General features: G+C 41.5%; 1 protein-coding gene across 2 annotated transcripts in view; it reads left to right on the top strand.

The window, feature by feature from the left end:
- The window catches only part of LAMA2 (laminin subunit alpha 2), a 580,166-nt gene extending 555,363 nt beyond the window's left edge, over positions 1 to 24,803 (top strand). For both annotated transcript variants that reach the window (XR_012002712.1, XM_072764558.1), the window contains 7 exons: positions 1,254 to 1,366; positions 1,586 to 1,775; positions 3,657 to 3,812; positions 11,838 to 11,991; positions 14,216 to 14,346; positions 16,327 to 16,549; positions 24,440 to 24,803. Coding sequence is in view for 1 of the 2 variants with exons in the window: in XM_072764558.1 (XP_072620659.1) it covers positions 1,254 to 1,366; positions 1,586 to 1,775; positions 3,657 to 3,812; positions 11,838 to 11,991; positions 14,216 to 14,346; positions 16,327 to 16,549; positions 24,440 to 24,597 (1,125 nt within the window). In the remaining variant the exon portion in view is untranslated. The remainder of the gene's footprint in view (positions 1 to 1,253; positions 1,367 to 1,585; positions 1,776 to 3,656; positions 3,813 to 11,837; positions 11,992 to 14,215; positions 14,347 to 16,326; positions 16,550 to 24,439) is intronic.
- The last annotated feature ends 267 nt before the right edge of the window (positions 24,804 to 25,070 follow it).

The following is a 25,070-nucleotide window of genomic DNA, read 5'->3' as shown; positions in this document are numbered from 1 at the left end:
AGGTGGGCCTCGGCAGGTGCCCCGTGACCCACAGCCGCCACCGGACTCGGGCCTCGGGGTGTCTATGGGCAGCGACTGCGGCCTGGGGGTTGCTACTGAGCCACGAGGCCTCCAAGCCCCTGGGGCCTGTCCTGCGAGATGGGGGGCACCCTGGGGCCACATGAACAGAGAGTGCGTCCCTGTTCTGCCCGCCGGGGTGAGCCCTCCGTGGGCACAGGGGCCGCCATCTGCCCCCGCGGAGCAGCGTCCTGGCGGCTCACACCCTCCCAACCTCTCCCTTGCCAAGGCACACGCTCTGTGGACAAGGGACTGCGACGCCGTCCTCGTCCTGGGGCCACAGCCTGGTGCTGAGGAGTCAGCTGCCCTTGCCTGGGAAGAACCTTCTGTAGCCTGTGCTTGGGGCCAGAGGCTGGGTCGTGACCTGGGTCCCCTCCGGGGCCTAAGTGCTCTACAGAGCCGAGGGTCACGCTGCCACATACGGGCCCGGTCACTGGCAGGGCTGGAGCCAAATGGAAATACGGGGCCCCTTTTTCCAAAAAGGTGACAGGACGGTGACAGCAGAGCGCAGAGACACGCAGGCTGGCCTGTGCAAGCTCTCCTGCCCCAGCACCAGGTCTGGGTCCCCGCACGGTGACAGCTGGCCTGGGACACGGTTGGTTCCAGTGAAAAGGCGCCGCGTTGCCCAGCAGCCAGCTCAGGGACCGAGTGGTCCAACAAGTGTAGACACAGCCTCCTGAAAGTCGAAATTCGTGGAAGCCTGCTCGGGGGCGATGGTTCTGGAGAGAAAGTGATGCAGCGGGAGATGGGGGGGGGGACACGGGGGGAACACACACCCTCTACTTGTGTAGCCCAGTGGCCAGCTTGTCACCGTCCCTGGCCTGGCTTCTTGGAAGATAACTCTTCCCCAGGGAAGTAAACATGGAAAGGAAATCCCAGTTTTCTCAGAAACATCCACAATTTTTTTTTCCCATCGAGGGTAATGAAAACAGGAACGGATCAATAAATACTTGGGGGCACATCGATTTGGCAAGTCAAGGGCGCGACGTACAGGATTCCCGCTTTCGGCTCGCTCAGTCGGGAGACGCGCCGTGTGGCTGAGGGCACAGATAGGCAGACTCCGTGGCTCTTGCTAAGGACCTCGAGCGGGACCACGTGCGAACATGAGGCGACAGGGGAGGAACCATTAGAGAGCAGGATCACATCTTCGGGAGCAGAGGCCCTCAGCCCCTCTTTGTCCCATGGGTGTTTTACAGGGTCCTTGCGCGGCAGATCCAGAGCCAGCTCTTTTGGTCGGGAGCAAGCAGTTCGGGCTTTCGAGAAACAGCCACGTTGCAATTGCGTTTGATGACACCAAAGTCAAAAACCGGTACGTGGTGCCCCGCGACACAGGGAAGGAGGGCCGCGTGAGGTCCTGAGCGGTCGCTCCTCCTGCGGCCTAAGCAGCTGCATGGAGCTCAGCCGGGGTCGGGCGCACCTGGAGAGCCAGGTCGCAGGGGTCCTCCTGCTGTCCCCCGGGGACACTCGCCCAGAGCCCGAGAGTAAGAACACGCTGTGGTTCTCTGCTTTGCACGCGTCTCTTCCCCAGGCTCACGATTGAGTTCGAAGTGCGGACAGAAGCGGCATCGGGCCTGCTCTTCTACATGGCTCGGATCAACCACGCAGACTTCGCCACCGTTCAGCTGAGACATGGGTTGCCCTACTTCAGTTACGACCTGGGAAGCGGTGACACCAACACCATGATCCCCACCAAGATCAACGATGGCCAGTGGCACAAGGTAAAAGGCCCCGGGATGGTGGTGGTGATGGTGGTGGCAGCGTCCTCGAGGGGGAACCGGTGGCGGCATTGCCACTGTCCCCGGGGCACCTGCTGTGCTCCCAGTGCACCTGCTGTGCTCCCAGTGTACATCCTGACTCTGCAGCCAGCGGGTTGTGCAAATAAAGCAAGTGCCGCCTGCAAGCGCCCACCCCTGGGAAGCGTAATCAGACCCGGGTGGACCCCATTCTTGCCCTACAGCTGCGGTCCCCCAACGGCTGGGTACAAACCAGGGCCAGGGGCGTGTGTGCTATTCTCGGTGAGGAACGTGGGGCAAGGGAGCGAATTCATCTTAACACTCTACATATTCAACGTAGAGGAATAATACGGGTTCTGAGATGGCCTTTTCCTCCTCTTAAGGTGCTCATACAGCCTCTCGTTTATGAAATCATATTTGACAAACTAAAAGACAGGGAACTAACGCGGGCCCTGAGGCTTCCTCTCCCCCCCACTCCCCATCAACCCCTTCCTGCTCTGTGGAAACCAAGAGTCTGGGAAGCTGCTAGATCATGTGCAACGTGCTCTCGGGCAGCGTCCCCACCGATAGCCATTTGGAACAACTTTGGAAACACTGGCCTTCCACCCAGAAACTGGGCCCATGATGGGAACCGAAGGCTCACCTGCCAGCTTACTGCCCTCCTTGGCCGGGCTGCAGGTCGCTACCGCATCGCCTGGTTAAAGTGCACACGCAGAACCAGTCTCTGCGCCTGTGGTCGCCTATTCAGCATAGCTTCCCTCGCTAGACTAATAGAATGTTTCATTTTGCGGATTTGGTATCGCGAGGTGGTGGGTTTCCTCTATTAACAAACGTCGACTTGGCATATCCTATAGGAAGCCAGAGAACCTGAAAAAATACCATAAAAAAATGCAAAGTCAATCAACTCGTTATCCTGGATATAAGAAACGGAACCTCCGTGCTTGCCTGAGAGCTCATGAGCAGCAAGTACCGATCTTCCCGAAGGAGCAGGAGCCCTCGTTAAGGCCTATTCTCCTCTCCAGGCTAACAGAATAAACATGACATTTGAAAAACAGACCTATTGTGGGTCCACAATGCGGATGGGATTAAGAAAGAAAGTTTGCTATAAGCAGCAAAGTTAGGGAGGCGTTTAGTTTTGAAGACGCATCCCCACTGCCTCCCAAACCAGAACAGACAAGTGTAAAACAAGGTCCTGATCATTCTAATCCTGACGTAGACTCATTTTAAACCAAGTGGGGTCACCCACTCCTTTTCCTAAACGCAGGCTCCCGGTGTTTCTTAGGCCCAAGCCAGTCTTGACACCCCTGATTTTGCTCCACCCCGAAAGATAATCCTCCCCACGGCCGAAATCTCAGCATCAGGTGGCCGTCTGTCTTCCTCGCGCCCTGTGTACCCACCAGCAGCCGTGGAAACGGCCATGCGCCCTCGCACGCTGCCCTTCCTTCCATTCTGCACCACAAGTGCCTGTTGAGCAGAGGAACACAGCCTATCTGAGATCGTGGGGCACGGATCCCGCAGCCCACTTAATTCATGACGGGGGCTCCCGACTGGCGAGGATCCTGCCGACAGCAGACCTCTTGATCCATGCGCTCCCTTGCCAATCTATAGGAAAAAAAAAAAAGGCCTTAATCTAAAACTCACCCAGGATGATTTTGCACCCTTTTGGAGAAGCTGGAGTCATGGAAGAGGCAGGGTGTGAGGGAAACTGTAAAGATGGGTTCAATTTCCCTTCTGGGCCCGCTTAGGCCCTAAATAAGTTATTCCATTTTTTCCCCTGACGAAGATCCAAAAAGTTCTCATGTCGTACGCTCGGCCTATTGGAAATTTATCCGTGATTGGCTTTAATGAGTCGTCTTCTTTTCATAGATTAAGATTGTGCGAATTAAGCAAGAAGGAATTCTTTATGTAGATGATGCATCCAACAGAACCACCAGTCCCAAGAAAGCAGATATCCTGGATGTCGTGGGAATGCTGTATGTTGGCGGGCTACCCATCAACTACACCACTCGAAGAATTGGTCCGGTAAGGATCCAATTTACTTTTTACGTGTGTGGCTTAAATAATTGCCTCAGTCCTGTATGTACGTTGAGTTACTAGTTCACATGGGGACCCGGCCACTTATAGGTGTGGCCAAGAGATCATCTTTTCTGAAAAGTGACAGGTTTTCTAGGCAGATTTGACCCGGAGAGGCAATATTACCAAACAGAGTATGGACCCTGGAGCGGACGCCCTTGGCTTAAATACCTACCTACCTGGTAACTAGCTGTGTGGTCTGGAGCAGGCTGCTTAATCTTTGTTTGACAAAATCCCCTATTTTGTAAAATAGGATCAGAGCACCAAACAGAAACAAGGTCACTGTAAAGATTAAGTGAGGTGATATAGCGAAGGAGCTTGGACGAGTACTAAGCATATAGAAAGCACGGGGATATAAGGAAGATGATGTCAATGGTATTGTTTCAGGGCTAGAGATTTCGCAAATACTGAGAGAGGCAGTATTTAGACTACAGTCGTCCAACACTGTACTGTGGCATTTAGGGGACAGTACGGGATCCAAAATGTAAAGTCCTCAATCGTGAGGACTTATAAACCAGTATTCACGAAATAATGCTTCATCAGACCATGTGTCCTGGTTTCCTTTGGAAAACATGACTTTAAGGAGCAGAAGGGATCAGTGTTTTTAGAGAGCGTATTACAAAGGACCGTATTGCATTTCTGGACCCAGAGCATGTGATGGTGCAGAGCCGTCCTTCGTCACAGACGACCGGTCAGCACAGTTGCAATCTTCAGCTTTGGGCTCCCCTTGTGGTTGGGGCAGTGTTGTGTTCCTTTCGTAGCTTTTGGACACGCTACCTCGGCCGATCAAAATGAGAGTGTATGAAGTTCATCACAAGAGCGAGTAACGGGTGCCCCTAAAACCGGATGAAATACAGCGGAGCAGAGAATGATTTATTTTTATGGTCCCTACACTGTAAATGCTCTGTGCCAACTTTCTAGGTCTAGGTGTATGTGCATTTTCCCAGGAAGGACTCCACCGCTTCCCTTAGGTTTGCATGAGGAAGAAGCACTAAGCCAGACTTGATTCTCTTCAGATAGAATGAGATTAGGACAGAATGTGTATATAATGAGGTTACTACACGATTGATAAAAACATGAAGTTTTTTACAACGAACATAGGGACTAATTAAATATCTGTTTAATCATAGAGTTGACACGTTACATTGGTTTCACTCAACCAGTGAAAGTAGTTGGACAAATTTATGTAGTGTAGTTGGACAAATTTATACGTTATGCTGCGCTCGCTGCACGTTTACTACCACTGGTCACCGTACAGTATTATCACACTATCACTGACTAGATTCCCTGTGCTCTACCTTTTATTCCCTTTTATTCATTCCATACCTGCAAGTCTGTACTTGGTCCTCTTCATCCATTCTGCCCATCCCTCACCCCCAGCCCTCTGGCAACCATCAATTTGTTCTCTGTAATTTTGGGTCTGTTTCTGGTTTTTGTTTGTTCGTTCAATCATTCATCCATTTGTTTGTTGGTTTTTTTAGATTTTATTTATAAGTGAAATCATATAGTATTTGTCGTCTCTACTTTATTTCGTTTAACATAATACCCTCTAGGTCCATGCTTGCCCCCCAATGGCAAGATCTCCTTCTTTTTCGTGGCTCAGTAATATTCATACCATCTTCTTTGCCCATTCATCTATAGTAGGTATTTCCTTTATTCCCTGTCTTGGCAGCTGTAAATAATTCTCCAATAAACACAGGGGAACATGTATCTTTTCAAATGAGTGTTTTCGTTTTCTTTGGGAAAATACCCAGGAGTGGAATTACTGGATCACATGGTAGTTCTATTTTTAATTTTTTCGAGAACTTCCATACTATTTTCCACAGGGGTTGCACCAATTTACATTCCTGCCAGTAGTGCGCAAGGGTTCCTTTTTCTCCACATCCTCACAGAAACTTGTTCCTTCTTGTCTCCTTGATTCTAGCCTTTCTGAGACTGTACGAGGATATCTCATCGTTTTGATTTATATTTTCCCTACTGACTAATACTGTTCAGCATCCTTTCGTGTCTGTATTTGCCATCTGTACATCCTCTATAGAAGAATATTCATATCCTCTGTCCATTTTTTTAATTGGGCTATTTTTGGTTTGAGTTGCATAACTTCATGATACATTTTGGATACAACCCCCTTATTAGACAGTCATTTACAGAACCTTCTCCCAACCAGTAGGTTGCCTTGTCATTTTCTTAATGGTTTCTTTTGCTGAGCAAATGTGTTGTTGTTTTTTTTTGTTTTTTGGGGTTTTGTTTTGTTTTGTTTTGTTTTTGGTGTAGTCCCAATAGTTTAATTTTGCTTTTGTTTCCCTTGCTAAGGAGACATATCTAGAAAAATGTTGCTAAGGCCAACGTCAAAGAAATAACTGCCTTTGTTTTCTTCTAGGAGTCCTATGGTTTCTGGTCTTATATTTAGGTCTGTAATCCATTTTGAGTTTATTCATGTGAGTGGTACTAAGAAAGTGGTCTAGTTTCATTCTTTTACATGGAGCTGCCAAGCTTTCCCAGCACCATTTAAGAGACAGTCTTTTCCCCATGGTATATTCTTATGTTGTTTGTTGTAGATTAAATGATCATGTAAGTGTGGGTTTATTTCCGGGATCTCTATTCTGTTCCATTGATCTACATGTCTCTTTTTGCGCCAGTCTCATACTGTTTGGATTAACTAAAGCTTTGTAGCATCCTTGAAGTCTAGAACTGTGATATCTCTAGCTTTGTTCTTCCTTCTTAAGAATGCTCTGGCTCTTTAAGGTCTTTTGTGATCCCATGTGGTACATTTTAGTATTATTTGTCATAGTTTTGTGAAAAATGCTCCTGGTATTTTGACAGGGGTTGCACTGAATCTGTAGATTGCTTTAACAATATTTATTTAACAATACTAATTCTTCCATCCATGAGCGTGGAATATCTTTCCGTTTGTGCCATCTTCAGTTTCTTTCATCAGTGCATTACAGTTTTTAGAGTACAGCTCTTCCACCCCCTCCATTAAGTTTATTCCGTGGTATTTTATTCTTTTTGGTGCAATCATAAGTGGAATTGTTTTCTAAATTCTCTTTCTGCTACTTTGTTAACAGTACATAGAAATGCAATCGATCTCTGGGTATTAATTTTGTATCCTGCAATTTTACTGAATTCATTTCTTCTGGTGGAGTCCTTAAGGTTTTTCTATGTATGCTACATGATTTGCAAATAATGACAGTTTAAAAGTTTAACTTCTTCCTTACCAATTGAGACATCTTTTATTTCTTGTCTGATTACTGTGGCTAGAATTTTCAGTACTATGTCGAATAAAAGTGTCAAGAGTGGGAGCGCCTGGGTGGCTCAGTCGGTTAAGTGTCTGCCTTCAGTTTAGGTCATGATCCCAAGGTCTTGGGATTGATCCCCACGTCAGACTCTCTGCTTGGCAGGGAGTCAGTTTCTCCCTCTCCCTCTGCCTGCTGCTCTGCTTGTGCTCTCTCTCTCTCTCTCTCTCTCTCTCTCTCTCTCTCTCTCTGTCAAGTAAGTGAATAAAACCTTTTCTTTTTTTAAGTGTCAAGAGTGGACATCCTTGTCATATTCCTGATCTTAGAAGAAAGCTCTCAGTTTTTCACCATTATGTATATTGTTAGCTCCAGGCTTTTCAGATATGGTCTTTACTATGTTCCCTCTAAACCCCACCTTTTTGACAGTTTTTATTGACAGATGTTGAATTTTACCAAATTTTTTTTCTGCATCTGTTGAGAGGATTATATTATTTCTATTTTCCACTGTGTTAAATGTGATGTATACTGTCGATTTTTTAATATTGGGCCATTCTTGCACCCCCAGAATAAGTCCTACTTGACTGTATTTTCCATATATTACAGAATGTGGTTTGTTAATATCTTGTTAAGGATTATTTTTGCATTTGTGTTCATCAGAGATATTGGCCTATAGTTCTCTTTTTGTGTGATATCTTTGGCTTGGGTATCAAGGTAATGCTGGCCTCAGAGAATGCATTTGAAAACTTTCCTTCCTCTTCTACTTTTTTAGAATACTTTGAGGAGAATAGGTATTCACTCTTCTTTAAATGTTTCGTAGAATTCACCTGTGAAGCTATCTGGTCTAAGACTTTTGTTTGTTGGTAGTTTTCTGATTGCACATTAAATTTTCTTACTAGCAATTTGTCTCTCCAGATTTTCTATTTCTTCTTAATTCAGTTTCAGAATATTGTACATTTCTAGATATTTATCCATTTCTCTAGATTATATGCCAACTTGTTGGCATATAATTTTTCATAGTACTCTCTTATAATCCTTTGTATTTCTGTGACGTCAATTGTTCTCTTTCATTTTTTATTTTATTTGGGTCCTATCTTTTTCTTTTTTTGATGAGTCCAGCTAAAGGTTTATCAGTTTTGCTTATCTTTTCAAAGAACTAGCTCTTGGTTTTATTGCTCTTTTCTATTGTCTCATTTATTTCTGCTCAGATCTTTATTATTTCCTTTCCTCTATTCACATTTGTTCTTGTTTGTTCTTTTTCTAGTTCCTTTATGTTTCTAGTTAGATTGTTTACTTAAGATTCTTCTTGTTTCTTGAGGTGGGCCTACGAATTGTTATAAATTTCCCCCTTTGCACCAATTTCTCTGTGCCCATTGTGTTTTCATTTTCATCTGTCTCCATGTATTTTTTAATTTCTTCAGTGACTCATTGGTTGTTTAGTAGCATGCCGTTTAGCAGCCACATTTGTATTTTTTCCAGTTTTTTTCTTGTGACTGATTCTTAGTTTTATTCCAGGTAGCCAGAAGAGATGCATATGATCTCAGTCTTCTTCAATTTATTCAGTCATATTTCATGGCCTAACTTGGGATCTACACTGGAGTATATTCCATGTGTGCTTAAAAAGAATGTGTATTCTATTATTTTGAGGTGCAATGTCCTTCTGGCCTAGTGTGTCATTCAAAGAAACTATTTTCCTATTGATTTTCATCTTGGATGATGTATTCATTGATGTAAGTGGGGCATGTATTGCTGTCAATTTCTCCTCTTAGGTCTGCTAATATCTGCTTTATGTACTCAGGTGCTGCGGTGTTGGGCACGTTGATATTTACAAGTGTTATATCCTTTTGTTGGTTGATCCCTTATCATTGTGTAATGCCTTTCTTTGTCTCCTGTTACAGTCTTTGTTTTAAAGTCTATTTTGTCTAATATAGATACTGCTACCCTAGCTTTTTCTTCTCTTCCATTTGCACTCTATAGCCCTTTCCATCCCTTCACTTTCAGTCTGTGAGTGTCTTTAGGTCTGAAGTGAGTATTTTTGATGTAGCATATAGATGGATCTTGTTTTTGTAACCATTCTACCACTCAGTGTCTTTAGATTGGAGCATTTAGACCATTTATGTTTAACGTAATTATTGATAAGTATGTACTTAATACCATTTTGTTAATTGCTTCCTGGTTGTTTTGGTATTTCTCTGTTCTGTTCTTTGGCTCTCCTTGTGGTTGATAACTCTTTGTCGTGTCATAGTTGGCTTGCTTTTTCTTCATCTCTCGTGTATCTATTATATGTTTGGGGTTTGTGGTTACCATGAGGTTCACATGTAACATCTAAGTACATAGCAGTCTCTGTTGATCACCATTTAAATTCAAATACTTTCTAAAAGAACGTATGTACTCCCTCCTCCACATTTTATGTATATGTTATCATATTTTACATCTTTTTATTCATGGTTTTCTTATATCTAATTATGGCCTTGCCCATTTAAAGAAGTCCCTTTAACCTTTCTTGTAAAGCCACTTCGGTGATGATGAACTCCTTTATCTCTCCTTCAATTCTGAATGATAACCTTACTGTGTTGGATATTATTGGTTGTAAGTTTTCTTTTTCTTTCCACACTGTGGCTATATCATGCCCCTTTCTGCTGGCTTATGAAGTTTCTGCTACAAAATCAATAGATAGCTTTACGGGGTTTTGCTAGTCATAATTTGGCTTCTGTCTTGTTGTTGTTAAAAATCCTCCCTTTATCTTTAATCTTTGGCATTTTAATTATTATGTGTCACTGTGTAGACCTCCATGAGCTCATCTTGTTTAGAACTATCTGCGCTTCTAGAACCTGGAAGTTGGTTTCCTTTCCTAAGTCATGAAAAGTTTTCTACAATCTCCTATCACACAAGTGTTTATTTGCTTACTGTTGTCCAAGAGCCTCATTTTTTAAGAATTCTTTTTCCTTTCTGCTGCTCAGCTTGGGTGCTTTCCATTACCATCTTCCCGGCTACCGATCTGTTCTTCTGCATCTGCTAATCTACTGTTGAGCCCTCTAGTGTATTTTTTCATTTCAGTTACTGTAGTCTTCAAAACGGATTTGGTCCTTTTTATATCTTCTCTTTGTTGAAGTTTTCACTGAGTTCTTTCACTCTTCACTCTAGGAGTATCTTTACAGTCATGATTTAAAAATCTTTATTAGGCATTTCGCCTATCTCTGTTTCATTTAGTTCTTTTTCTGAAGTTTTGTCTTGTTCTTTTGTTTGGAATGTATTTCTCAGTCTCCCCATTTTGCTTGATTTTCTGTATTTTGGAACAGCTACTTCTGAACTTTAAGAAGTGGTCTTATGTATGGTCATCCCCTGTGCAGACTGCATGTGCCTGCTGACACTTGCTGGCTGGCATGGGCTAGGGGTCATAGGGCACTCCGTGCTGGGGCTGCTCTGGTGAGATGGATGGAGATGAACTGGGCATGTGCTGAGTGGTCCTGAAGGTCCCTGCAGAAAGGGTACTCTGATAGGACAGCTGAAGCACAGGTATGTACAGTTCAGGGGTTCCAAGGGCTATCCACACAGAGGGCACCCTGGCAGGACAGCTGAAGTGGGTAGAAGCTAGGACTCTTCTTGTAGACAATGCCCTTCTGAGAGCTAAACTGGGATGCAGGCTGGACAGTTCTGCGGTGCTCCCCATAGGGGGTACCCTCATGAGACAACTGGAATGGAGGCAGGGCCCTGGAGGTTCCTGGGGTACTCAGTGCAGGGAGCATCCTGGTGGTGCTCAGTCACTCATCAGTCAGGAGGATTTGGAGTGCTCTGCATCGGCATCACCCTGGCATGCCATCTAGAGCTGAAGAATGCAGGCCTGGGGTGTTCCAGCATGCTTTGCTCATGTGTCACCTTGGTATGATGGCTGGAGCTATAGGGAGCATGACCCAGGGTGGCTCAGTGTGTACCACCCTGGGGTCACCCTGGTGGGACAGTTGGGGCTGATGTGAGCTAGGGGCCTGGGCTTACTGAGGCAATAGCCCAGCAAGGGCACCTGGACCCTGCTGTGGTCCATGCGATCAAGGTGGATCAAGTCATGGCTCCCACCGGCCCATCTGACTCACAGAGTTCCAGCAGCATCCCTGCCGTTTAGCAGGGTTCTGGGCCTGAACCTTTCATATATTTTCTATACCAGACACATCTGCCCTTGGTGCCTCTACTGTCCCTGCACATGGCTGTTCATAGTGTTGGGGGCAGAGGTTCCCACTGTTGCCTTGTCTCTTGCCGTTCTCTTTATCTTTTGTTGGTGGTGTTCAGTCAGCCTTCGATTCTTCTTCAGGAGGAATTGCTTTATAAACAGGTATAGATTTGGTGTGCGATGGAGATGAGTTCGGGACCTTCCTTCCATCACCATCTTGGACCAGAACATACCTAAGGAACTCATTAAAGGTCATGATGTTCATCTGGAGCACGTGGTTTCTGCAAAACCAGTGGTTCCCCCCACCCCCCGAGACACAGTGTACACTATTCACACTATCAGAGCAGGCTAGGTACAGGCTACAGGCATCCTTGTTGAAAAGCCCCATGCAGGATGCTCTGCACCCACTGTGTGAAGCCTGGTGTGATAGGAGGTCCCGGGAGGTCGCGGGCTGTCTTAAGACGACTGGGTGATGATTACAAGCACAGAGCATCCCCACAAATCATGAATTCCATATCAAGGCAAAATTCTGGTAAACCCTGATATTTGATTTTTTTTTTTTCTGCCCTGAATATGTAGGTGACCTACAGCATTGAAGGCTGCATCAGGAATTTTCAGATGGCGGAGGCCCCCGCCGATCTTGAACAGCCAACCTCCAGCTTCCACGTTGGAACATGTTTTGCTCGTGCTCAGAGAGGAACATACTTTGATGGAACAGGTTTTGCCAAAGCAGGTGAGGCACTCCCACTTTTTTCTTGTTGAATATTAACAGGTACAGACATTAACTTCTTGCTGTTATTGGAAAATAAAAGTCCTGGATTTCTTAAATTAGTTTAAACTAGAAATAAAAATGTATAGAAGTAAAACCACAAACTTCAAAGATTAATGTACCTGATTCTGAGGCAAATGAATAGAGAAAATAAAGTAAAAGGCTATTTGGAGAGCTTATTCCATCTCCTTCCCTAGAGATCAATAACAGCAAAATGAATTTAATCCTACAAGAAGGGCCGTATGTTGGGGCACCCAGGGGGCTCAGTCATTCCTTCAGCTCAGGTCGTGATCTCAGGGTCCTGGGACCAAGCCCTGCGTCGGGCTCCCTGCTCAGCCGAGGGTCTACTTCTCTCTGCCTGCCCCCATTCGAGGTCTCACTCTCTCTCTCTAATAAATTAATTAATTAAATATTTTTTTAAAAAGTCCATATGTTTATGCACATAATTGATCTACTTTCCAGTTTTCCTTGTGTACCTTTCTGGAGATGAGGTACCATTTTTCTTTCTTCCCCTCTTCAATTCCTTGCAAGGCTTCATGCCACGACCTCCCACACATTCATCCAGTGCACACGTCCCGGCACCCGTTTCTCATCGATGAAAGAGTAGCAGTTCCCTGACCTCACGCATGTGCACCTTCCCAGTGAACATCTCCAGAGCAGGCCTGGATCACATTTTCTTTCCAAATGTATGATTTGGAAAGAAAAATATGAAGTATCTTCTATATAATAACAAGAATAGACATTATCATACCTTGAGACGGACTGTTCAGTCCTTTCTGCCCGGGCTCTCTGGTTCTGGATCAAACCGGACCAGAAACTTAGCCACGTCCCCAGCTGCCCACAAGTCCTGCCAGCCCCTCCGGAGCCTGTAATACAGTCTACACAATACGTGGACACTTACAGGAGGTCACATCACTGGAAACACACAGCTTCATTTAAACCTTTTACATCTTTGTCCTTAAAAACTTTTCAGCCATCAGATCACTGTGGCTTTTGCTGGTCACCTCTGTCTTCAGCTGAACTGCTTCGTGTTGTTCTTTTTAATGATTGTATTTATTTATTACTGAGAGACACACAGAGAGAGGCAGAGAACCAGGCAAAGGGAGAAGCAGGCTCCCTACGGGTAGCCCGATACGGAACTCAATCCCAGTACCCCAGGATCACACCCTGGGCCGAAAGCAGACGCTCAGACCCTGAGCCCCCCGGGGGCCCCCATGTTGTTCCTTTCTCCTCCTTACCTCTCCCTTTCAGAGACAAAAACACACACTTTCTGTTTTATTTTGCAGAACAATTCAGCTTTTTTTTTTCTCTTAAAATCTGTTCCAAACCCACCTTTGCACATCCAAACCCACCAAGGTTCTCTGTAGAACAAGAAGTTTTTCACATAACAGATACTACCATTCATTGGAGACAATCACAGTTACACAGAGCATTTATTTCTTGCCTAGTAAATAGAAGACATGCAGAAAATTTCCATGAGTTCTTCCCTAATACTCCATGCCACTGATTCGTGATCTAACCCACTCTTAACAAATGGCTTTGTTTCTGAGAGGCATATCTTAAATACTCTCTAAAAGATTAAATAAATCAATGTACCCAATATAAGAAATTATAGAAGAAACCTCCCTAGATGAACTGGGAAAATCTGTTTATGTCCCAGGATCTTTTCCTTCGAAATTGCACTTGCAATTCCTTTCTTTATTAATAAAATGGGAACTTCTGAACCCTTTCAGATCACTGTGGCACAATAATCTTCGAGTGGCCTCGTAAAATCTTACTGAATAATCACTGAAATGCCTGACTTAATCCAACAGTAAGAATTCCAACACAACTATACATTGCTGTGAGATTCTTTGAGTTAATCTCTGTGTGTGTTTTTTTTCATCCATTTATTTATTCAAAAACTATTTATTAAACCTCCCTGGGTGCCAGATATTTTGGTAGGTGCTGGAATAAAAATTTTCCTCGCAGAACTTACATGCTAGGAGGGAAGGCTACCAAAAAATAAGCAAAAACTATGAAATGTGTTATATGATACACTGTTGGAAGTATAGGCCATAAGAGAGTCTGGAACTTATTATAATTGATTAATATCTGAGCTGAAATCTAAATCCATTATACTGTACAAATTTGAATTCACAATCCATCAGCTCTAATCTATGATTTAAAAAAAATCTTCATTTTACAGTTGGTGGGTTCAAGGTGGGATTGGACCTTCTTGTAGAATTTGAATTTCGTACAACTAGAACCACTGGAGTTCTCCTGGGAATCAGCAGCCAGAAAATGGATGGAATGGGTATTGAAATGATTGATGAAAAGGTGAGTGCCAGCAGTCTAAATACTTCAGATTGCCTTATGTTGTCCATACGTAAGAACTGCTGTTATGAAGCCCTGCCGATACTGTGTTGGGAGAAACTAGATTGCATCTTTTCATCCTTCTAGATTGTCTCTACTGTGTGTTTTCAGCACAATTACTCTGTAGACCAGGGTAAACTTTAAATGTGCTGATTCTACAGTCAGCCAATTGTATTGACAAAGGATGGGCCAAATGATTTTAGATCTCAAGCTCTCACTGTGTTGCTAAAAGTACACTGATATTCTCTCTTTGTGAATACGCTGTATGTAAAACTATAGATCCCAATGGAAAAAGAGGAGGGGGGCCTGGACTGTCTAAACTCAGCCTTTGCCTCTTCTCATACAGTAGGCACTTCTCCGAAGTCAAGGTGGCTAGCTAACGTGTCAGTTCTAGATGTTGATTTAAAAACATCCTGCTACCATTTCCAAAAAAGTGCCGATTCATAATAAATTTATATTAGTATAATAAATTGTGTCCGTTGGCTTACCATGGACAAGCTAATTCTAAACACCCATCCAAAAAATAAAAAAATAAAAATAAAAAAATAAACACCCATCCAGTCCCTGCCTGCCCAGGAGCAGCATCCTGCACTGAGATGACCCGTGAATAGCCTATGAACTACAGGCAGCAGGGAAAGAGGCAGGCAAAGCAAGAAGTTACCGAGGTTTTCCCTCTGGCTCTTCAGTAGGAATCCCACTCCATCTCTGGGCCTGTGTCCGCTCTACGGTGCTGTGGCCTCCCAAGGGGGAAGACCATGTAGTGACCTCAAATATGCTTTCTGTTGTCTCGTCTCTCCCTCTGGCCTTCAAACCATCACCAAAGGCAATGAAGCAAAAAGCTCCAGGAGTACGGAGGCAAAAGGGGGAAACAGATCGGCAGCAGCTCATGGCTTTGCCGCGTTTTCAGACATGTTCACTACACAGCGTCAGAGTCAGCCTCGCCCCATCACCTGCGAATAACCACTACTATCAGTTTGCTGAGGATCAAGTTCCATTACAATGCATTGTATTTCTCCCCAAGTCCTGCTCTTACAAACTCCACCCAATATAGTAAAATCTTAGTACTCACATCACCATTTAGTTTACAAACTTTTTACCTATTGCAGTGTTTCATCTTCTTTTCAAAACCCCTACGTCTCTCCTATTCCCTTGTCAAATGTGTTGCCAGACTGACTGTTTTTAATGTTTCAATATGTTTCTTTCCTTCATCAGCTTCAAAAAGAACTCTGTCATCTCAAATTTCAGGGACTGTTCCATGTTACTGAAAACAGATTTTTCTCATTTAGACATGAACTTCCAATCTAAGTTCTTCATTGTTAAGAATTTAACTGGCCTTCTGGCTCAGAGTCTTTGGCACCTGTGACACATCAAGCCTGCCCAAGAAAGTAATTTATGTTATTCTCCATCCTGCATATAAAATGGAATCCATGAAGGAAAAAAAAAAAAGAATACGTACAATTAAAATATCAAAAGCTTACATTTAAAAAAAAAACAATAATCCTCTAAAATGAATTTGTGAATCGAATTAATGAATCACTCCAAACATCTTTTAAGAAATTTTATAGGGTTCACTAAGGACTCTCACACTCTATAAAGATCCATGCTAGGGTTTGTCCCGGTGTATATGAGGTACCTTTTTGGTCAGCCAGCCTCAAATTATATATCGCATTTTCTGAACACGGAATTATTACTAGTTTCACACACCTTGTCTCATGCTCTCAACAATGCCCAGAAGCAAAGAACATACTTTGTGACTCCTGGTTATTAAATTTGTATTTTAATTTCTGCAGACTCTTTTTAATTTTTAAAATGCCCCAGATATGTTCATTTCTAAACCATTCCAGCTGATGCCCTTCCTACAAACATAACATTTTTTGCTATGTGAACCATCATGATACCTGTCTAATGAAACCATCTGTGACTGTTCCACTTCCTACTTTCTAGCTTATGTTTCATGTGGACAATGGTGCTGGCCGATTCACTGCTGTCTATGATGCTGGGATCCCGGGGCATCTGTGTGACGGACAGTGGCATAAAGTCACAGCCAACAAGATCAAACACCGCATTGAGCTGACAGTAGATGGGAAGCAGGTGGAAGCCCAGAGCCCAAACCAAGCATCCACATCGGCTGATACAAATGACCCTGTGTTTGTTGGAGGTTTCCCAGGTGAGCCTTATCTACTCCATAAGAATTTCTTTGTTGTTAGTGTATTTAAATTTATTTGTATAACTATGTCCATGAATGTGTGCATAAGTATACTTCCTAGCTTTAACATCTACTCCCATAAATAACACCTTACCTGAAACTTCCAGTGTGTAAAATGAGCATATTACTTATATAAACCAACTGGGACAGAACTTTACAGGGTAGCCCCCAAAGTTTCATTCCTGGGGAGATGGAGGCTAGAGGAAATGAATTTGGCTTATAAAAGATATGAGGCATTTAACAGCAATGAAGGCCAGCATTGGTGTTCTTTCTGATTTTTTGAAAATTAATATACCAGAGGAATCATAAAATGTAATGGAACTTATTTCCTCAAGTTCTGGAAATCATTGGGTTAAACAAGCTAATTTCCCCCTTAGGTTATTATGGAGTTTATATTTATATTACAAAGAAACCCAAGCAATAAATCTGCATTCAGAATCCCTGTCCAGCACATTAAGTGTAGCACGTAAACCACAGTTACCTAAAGTGCCCATAAACAAGAGTGCCCAACTTGAGAAATAGCCCAACTGCCTCTTTATAAATACTGTAATAACACACACTTGGAATGGTCTTTCAGCATGTTGGCAAGAGAAACTGTCATTCCCATTTATGTAAAGCTCCTCTGCCTAACAAAACAAGCAAAATATATATTCAGCAGTGGTTAATGGAGGAAAACATATAGGAGCAATGGGGACCAATTCACAGCTCCTCTTTCCAAAGTTGCTTCTGAGTTTGAAAAGGACCTATTTCTGCTTCAATAAGGATAACCCCCAAGATGCTCTGGAGATATCCTATTTCCCCACTCACAGTCTATGAAATGAGATCATAGCTAGCACCTCCTAGGCCTGCTGAAAGAATGGAGTCTCCTTAACAACAACAACAAAAATTTTGTATGAGTTTTTAACCAGCTTAATCTTTTAAGATGTATTTTTACAATGTAAAAAAGTAAAGTCACCATTAAACATCCATGCCCTAATTCAGTAAAGTATTTGATCAATTGAATTCTTTCATTAAATTCCATAATATAACACAGCTGTAAATTTGTTCATTCCAAACCAAATTCCTATCTTAAAATGTATCATTCTACATGACTCCAAATTTCAGGATATATAACAATAGAAATGCTACAAGTTTAATTGTCAGCAAGGCTAAGAACAAAATCACGAACTTTACTTAAAACAGCCTTCCGATTTAACCTCAAGGTAACGGCTGACTTGAAAACATGCTCTTCGAACACTTTCAGGGAAGATGGCAGAGAGGACTCTAAGCTTACCTCCTCCCAAAGACACAACTAGATAACACACTCATCAGCGTAAATAACCCAGAAAATGACCTGAAGACAGGAAGAAAAAACTCCACAACTAAATGTAGAGGAGAGGGTAGGAAGGGCTCAGATGCAGTGAGGAGCTAAAGGACCACAGGCGATTGACAGAAATGAAACAGCCAGGGGTGTGGAAAGAGGAGAGAAATAGACGATCATAATGGGATCAGAATGCATGCGGAAGACAGGTCTCTATAACATTTGGCTTTGAAAAGCAGAGGGGCCAAATTTGGGAGTTCTTACAACCAGCAGGACTTAAAGCCTAGAACATTAAAAATCAGCAGACTTGGCTCTAAGAGAGCCAGAATGATGATAAGAAACTGTGTCCCCATCTGTAAAGACAGAGCACAACAAACAGCCTGTGGACAAACAGCAGAGAAGCACAATTTGAAAAATACCTGGGGCATATAGGAGGGAGTTAATTACTGTCCCAGAGAGACAGAGATTCCTAGGAGACTCCTCCAGGAGCAAAGAAGCCAGCAACTACTGTTTCCCTCCTCTACCTCCCAGCACAAACACACGGTCACCTGCAGGAACCAGTGCAGTCCCAACATTCATTACCTGACTTGCTTACACCAAGCCCCACCCCTTCCAGCTTGGCCCACTCTAGTCCTGCACAAGACCAGCACAAACCTTGCCAACACTGCATCTCCCAACCTTGTGCTTTGGAGGGCCTCTATTCCAGTAGCAGCAGCTGGTCATCTCTCACAGACAGCATGTGCACCTTGTTAAAACTGTGCATGCTGCTCATGTGAATTTTGCAGATTGGCCTGGTCTCAGTGACAGTGGCACAATCCTTCTGGCAGATGACCAGCTCTACCTTGTAAAAAGTGCACACCCACTCACTACTTTTAAGAGCAAGAGACTTTAACACAGAGAACCAAATGCATAGAGTTAGACAAAATGAGGAAACAGAGGAAAACGTCTCAAGTAAAAGAACAGGACAAAATTATAGCAAGAGAACTAAGCAAATCATAGCTAAATATGCCTGATAGAGAATTTAAAGTAATGATCATAAAGATACTCATTGGCCTTGAGAAAAGAGTGGAAAAGAGTAGAGAACATCAATAAGACTCTTAACAAAAAGATAAAAAAAAAAAAGAACCAATCAGACATGAAGAACACAACAATTGAAACTAAAAATAAACTAGATGAAATAAATAGCAGAGTAGAGGAAGCAGAAGAACAAATCAGTAACCTGGAGTACAGAGTAATGGAAAGTAATCAACTTGAGCGGAGGAGAGGGAAAAAATTATGCAAAAGGAGAACAGACTTGGAGAACTCAGTGACTCCATCAAGTGTAATGATATTCACATTATAGGGATCCCAGAAGAATAGAGAGAAAATGAGGCAGAACATTTATTTGAAGAAATACTAGCTAAAAACGTCCCGAGATTGGGGAAGGAAACAGAAATTCAGATCCAGGAGACACAAAGATCCCCAACAAAATCAACCAAAGGAGTTCACATCAAAACACACAATAATCAAAATGGCAAAAAGTAGTGATACAAAAAGAAATTTAAAAGCACTGTGAGAAAAGAACACAGTTACATACAAGGGAAACCCTTTAGGCTCTCAGCAAATTTTTCAGCAGGAACTTGGCAAGCCAGAAGGTAGAGAATAATATATTCAAAGCACTAAAAGGGAAAAAAAATCTTCATCTAAGAATATTCTATCTGGTAAGATCATCTCTTCTATTATTAATAATTAATAATAAAAATCTCTCCTATTATTCAGAATAGGAGAGATAAAGAGTTTCCCAGACAAACAAAAGTTAAAGGAGTTTATGACCAGAAAACCAGCCCCCCAAGAAATGTTAAGTGGAACTCTTTGGGTGGAAAGGAAAGACCATCAGTAAGAGTGAGAAAAGTAGGAAGCACAAAGTAAAAATAAGTGTATCTGTAAAAATTAGTCAAGGGATTCACAAAATGAGAGGATGTAAAGTATGACACCATCTAGCTAAAATGTGGAGAGGAGAGGAGTGAAAAATGGATTTAAATTTAAGTGACCATCAATTTAACATAGGCTGCTGTATGAAGAAGATGTTATATACAAACCTAAGTAACTGCAGAACAAAAACCAATAATAGATCTGCAAAATATAAAAAGAAAGGATTCCAAGTATATCACTAAAGAAAGCCAACTTATGGTGAGAGAAGAGAGCAAGGGAAGAAATGAACAGAGAAGATCTCTAAAATAACCACAAAGCAAATAACAAAATGTCAATAAATACGTACCTATCAGTTATTACTTTGAATGTAAATGGACTAAATGTTCCAATCAAAAGACATCAGGTGACAGAATGGATAACAAAACAAGACCCAGACAAATGCTGCCTACAAGAGACTTATCTGAGAAGTGAGGACACCTGCAGATCAAAAGTGAGGGGATGGAGAAACATTTGTCATGCAAATAGATGGGAAAAGGAAGCCAGGGCAGCAATACTTATATCAGACAAAATAGACTTTAAAACAAAAGATTGTAACAGGAGACAAGGACAGTATATGATACTAAAGGGACAATTCAACAAGAAGATATAACAATGGTAAATATTTATGCAACCAGATACCTATATGTGATACCTATATATGGAAAACCCTAAATTCCACCAAATTTAAAATTTAGTAACAAATATAAAGGAACTAATCAATAATAATGCAATAACAGTGGGGGACTTCAACACCCCACTTACGTCAATGGATGGATAATCTAAGCAGAAAATCAACAAGGAAAGAGTGTCTTTATATGCCATACTAGATAAGATGGATTAAACAGATCCATTCAGAACATTCCACCCCAGAAAGCAGGATACACATTCTTTTCAAGAGCACATGGATCATTCTCTAGAATAGAGATCACATATTAGCCCACCAAACAAGCCTCAACAAATTTAAAAAGAGCCCAGCCATGCCATGCATATTTTCTGACCAAAATGCACTGAAACTGGAAATCAACTACAAGAAAAAGTCTGGAAAGACTATAAATACATGGAGATTAAATAACATGCTAATAAACAATGAATGGGTCAACCAAGAGATCAAAAAGGAAATCAGAAAATACTGGGATAAATGAAAATGAAAACACAATGTTCCCGAATCTTTTCAATATAGCAAAAGTGGTCCTAAGGAGGAGGTAGAGAGCAATAGAGGTCTACTTCAAGAATCAAGAAAAATTTTAAATAAACAACATAAATCTTACACCTAAAGGAACTAGAAAAAGAACAACAAACCTGAAACCATCAGAAGAAGTGATAAAGATTAACACTGAAATAAATGAAATAGAAGCTTAAATTTAAAAAAACAATAGAACAGATTAATGAAACCAGGAACTGATTCTTTGAAAAGATGAACAAAACTGATAAACCTCCAGTCAGATTTAAAAGAGAGACACACAGAGAGAGAGAGGGAGAGAGAGAGAACTAAAAATCAGAAATGAAAGGAGAAAAAACAACTTATATTATATTATGAAAAATATATGCCAACAAACTGGACAACGTAGAATAAATAAATTCTTTTTTTTCTTTCTTTCTCTATTTCTTTCTTTTTCCTTTTTTGTATATTTTTTTTATTGGAGTTCAGTTTGCCAACATATAGCATAACACCCAGTGCTAAATTCTTAGAAACATGTAACCTAACAAATATAACAAAACTGAATCAGGAAGAAAGAGAAAATTTGAACAGACCAATTACTGAGAATGAAATTGAATCTGTTATCAAAAGATCCACAACAAACAAAAGTCTAGGACCAGATGGCTTCATAGGTGAATTCTACCAAACATTTAAAGAAGAATCAATACATATTCTCCTCAAGCTGTTCAAAAAATAGAAGAGGAAGGAAAACTTCCAAATTCATTCTATGAAGCCAGGATTACCAAAACTAGAATAAGACTCTACCAAAAAAGAGAACCACAGGCCAATTTCTCTGATGTAAGTAAGTATAAAAATCCTCAACAAAATACTAGCAAACTGAATCCACAATACATTAACAAAAAAATCACCATGATCAAGTAGAATTTAATCCTTGGATGCAAGGGTGGTATAATAATCGCAAACCAATCACAAACCAATCAGCATATTACATCACATCACAAGAGAAAGGATAAAAATCATAGAATCATTTCAATACATGCAGAAAAAGCATTTGACAAAGTACAACATCCATTCATGATAGAATCATTCTGATGGAATCATCAGAGAAATTGGCCTGTAGTTCTCTTTTTTTGTAGAGTCTTATTCTGGTTTTGGTAATCCTGGCTTCATAGAATGTTGACAAAGTACAACATCCATTCATGAAAAAAACCTCAACTAAGTAGGTTTAGAGGGAACATACCTCAACATAATAAAGGCCATATGAGAAAAACCCACAGCTAACATCACACTCAATGGTAAAAAACTGAGAGCTTTTTCACTAAGGTCAAAAACAATACAAGAATGTCCACTCTTACCACTTTTACTCAGTATGGTGCTAAAAGTTCTGGCCATAGCCATCAGGTAAGATAAAAGCAATGAACACCATCCAGATTGGTAAGGAAGAAGCACAATTTTCACTATTTGCAGATGACATGATACCTATATATGGAAAACCCTAAATTCCACCAAAAAACTACTAGAACTGATAAGGCATTCAGTAAGGTCACAATAGAAAACCAATGTACAGAAATCCACTGCATTTCTATACACTCATGATGAAGTGGCCAAAAGAGAAAGAAAACAACCCAATTTATAATTGTATAAAAAATAAAACACCTTCAAATAAATTTAGCCAAAGAGATGAAAGACCTATAGTCTGAAAACTATAAAACATTAACAAAGGAAATTGAAAATGTCACAAACAAACATGAAGGCTTTAAAATGTCCATACTACCCAAATCAAACTTCAGGTTTAATGCAATCCCTATCAAAATTCCAACTGTATTTTTCAAAGAACTCAAACAGTCCTAAAATTTGTATAAAACTACATAAGATTTCAAATGGCCAAAGCAATCTTGAAAAAGAAACACAAAGCTGAAGGCATCACAATTTCAAATTTCAAGTCATAATTACAAAGTTGATTTGTACAAACAATATGCTATTGGCACAAAAATAGACCCATTGATCAGTGGAACAGAATAGAAAGCTTAGAAAATAATCCCACTTTAAGGTCAAATACTATTTAATAAAGGAGGCCAGAATATGTAATGGGAAAAAGACAGACTCTTCAACAAATGGTGTTGGGAAAACTGGGCAACAACATGCAAAAGAATGAAACCAGACCACTTTCTTACACCAACAAAACCTTCAAAATGGATTAAGGACCTAAATGTAAGGTTTGAAACCATTAAATCCCAGAAGACAGCACAGGCAGTAATTTCTCTGACTTTGGCCGTAACAACATTTTTCTAAAAGTCTGTGTCTCCTGAGTCAAGGTAAACAACAGCAAAAATAAACTATTGAGACTATATCAAAATAAAGAGCTCTGCACAGCAAAGGAAACAACCAACAAAACTAAAAGACAACCTACTGAATGGGAAAAGATATTTACAAATGGCATACCCAATAAAGGGTTAGTATCTGAAATATATATTTTTAAAAAAAGTAGGACAACTCAACACCCCAGAAACAAACAATCCAATAAAAAATGGGCAGAAGACATAACACACATTCCTCCAAGGAAGACATCCAGATGGCCAACAGACACATGAAAAGATGCTCAACATCACTCATCATCAGGGAAATGCAAATCAAAACTAAAAGGAGGTATCACCTCACACCTGTCAAAAGGGCTAAAATCCAAAAACACAAGAAACAACAAGTGTTGGTGAAGATGCAGAGTAAAAGGAGCCCTCGTGCACTCTTGGTGGGAATGCGAGCTGGTGTAGCTGTAGCTGCTGTGAGAGGGTAGAGAAGTTCTTCAAAAAATTAAAAATAGAACCCTACATCCAATAATCACTCCTGGGTATATACACAAAGGATATGAAACAGTAATTTGAAGGGATACATGCATCCCTATGTTTGTTGCAGCATTATTTACAGTAGCCAAGATAGGCAGCAGCCTGTGTCCATAAATAGATGCATGGATAAACATGTGGTTATACATACAATGGAATATTATTCCGCCATTAAAAAAGAATGAAATCCTGCCATTTGTGGCAACATAAATAGATGGAGATTGTATAATGCTAAACAAAATAAGCCAGTCAGAGAAAGACAACCATATGACTTCACTCATATGTGGAATTTAAGAAACAACAAAACAAATGCACGAAGGGGCGGGGACCAAAAACCAAAAATTCAGACTCTTATCTCTAGAGATTAAACGGATGGTTATCAGAGAGGAGGTGGGTGGGATGGGTGAAATAGAGGAACAGGATGAGGAGCGCACTTACCTTGATGAGCACTGAGTTATAGACCGGAATTCCTGAATCGCCGTATTGTACACCAGAAAATAATATAACACTGACTGTCAAGTACTACACTACAATTAAAATTTTTTAAATTCCTTTAACACAGAAGCTGCATGTCAAAGCTGAGCGCTTTTTGCTTTGTTTTTCAGATGGCCTCAACCAGTTTGGTCTGACAACCAACGTTAGGTTTCGAGGTTGCATCCGGTCTCTGAGGCTCACCAAAGGCACGGGCAAGCCACTGGAGGTCAATTTTGCCAAGGCCCTGGAGCTACGGGGCGTCCAGCCTGTATCATGCCCAGCCAACTAATACAAATAAGTTTTAACTCCAAGAGTGGTCCTTCAAGTATATCAAGTAAAACAAATATATCTTAACCATATATGTTATTAAAACTAATTTGTGCATGTATATTGACTTCTTTCTGTATTCGGTTGGTGCTAATTCAGATCCCAGCCTGAATTTAAATTCAAGTTTTCTCAAGTTCATGAATATTAAACCAGTTATTTCATTCTAAATAATTGCTTGTTTTGTGTGATTTTAAAGATGAAAGACAACTGATAAACTAATGAATTTGCAACATGCCTTGGACTCATCTCAAGAAGATCTCAGATGTAATTTGTGAAGGCAACTTTCTTGTTTGTTTTTACTAACTCCTACTAATACTTTTATCACCCTCTTCCACATACATCAGCCTTGGCTTTCTGTTCAGGCCACTGAAAACAACAGTGGATTTGGCATGTTTGATTGGGAAGAAATCAGCTCCTTTACTCCCTCTGTTTGAG

The sequence above is a fragment of the Vulpes vulpes genome, chromosome 1, assembly GCF_048418805.1.
Source record: "Vulpes vulpes isolate BD-2025 chromosome 1, VulVul3, whole genome shotgun sequence".
NCBI lineage: Eukaryota > Metazoa > Chordata > Mammalia > Carnivora > Canidae > Vulpes > Vulpes vulpes.
Note: the sequence above shows the minus strand (reverse complement) of the source record. Positions and strands in the feature narration are given on the sequence as shown.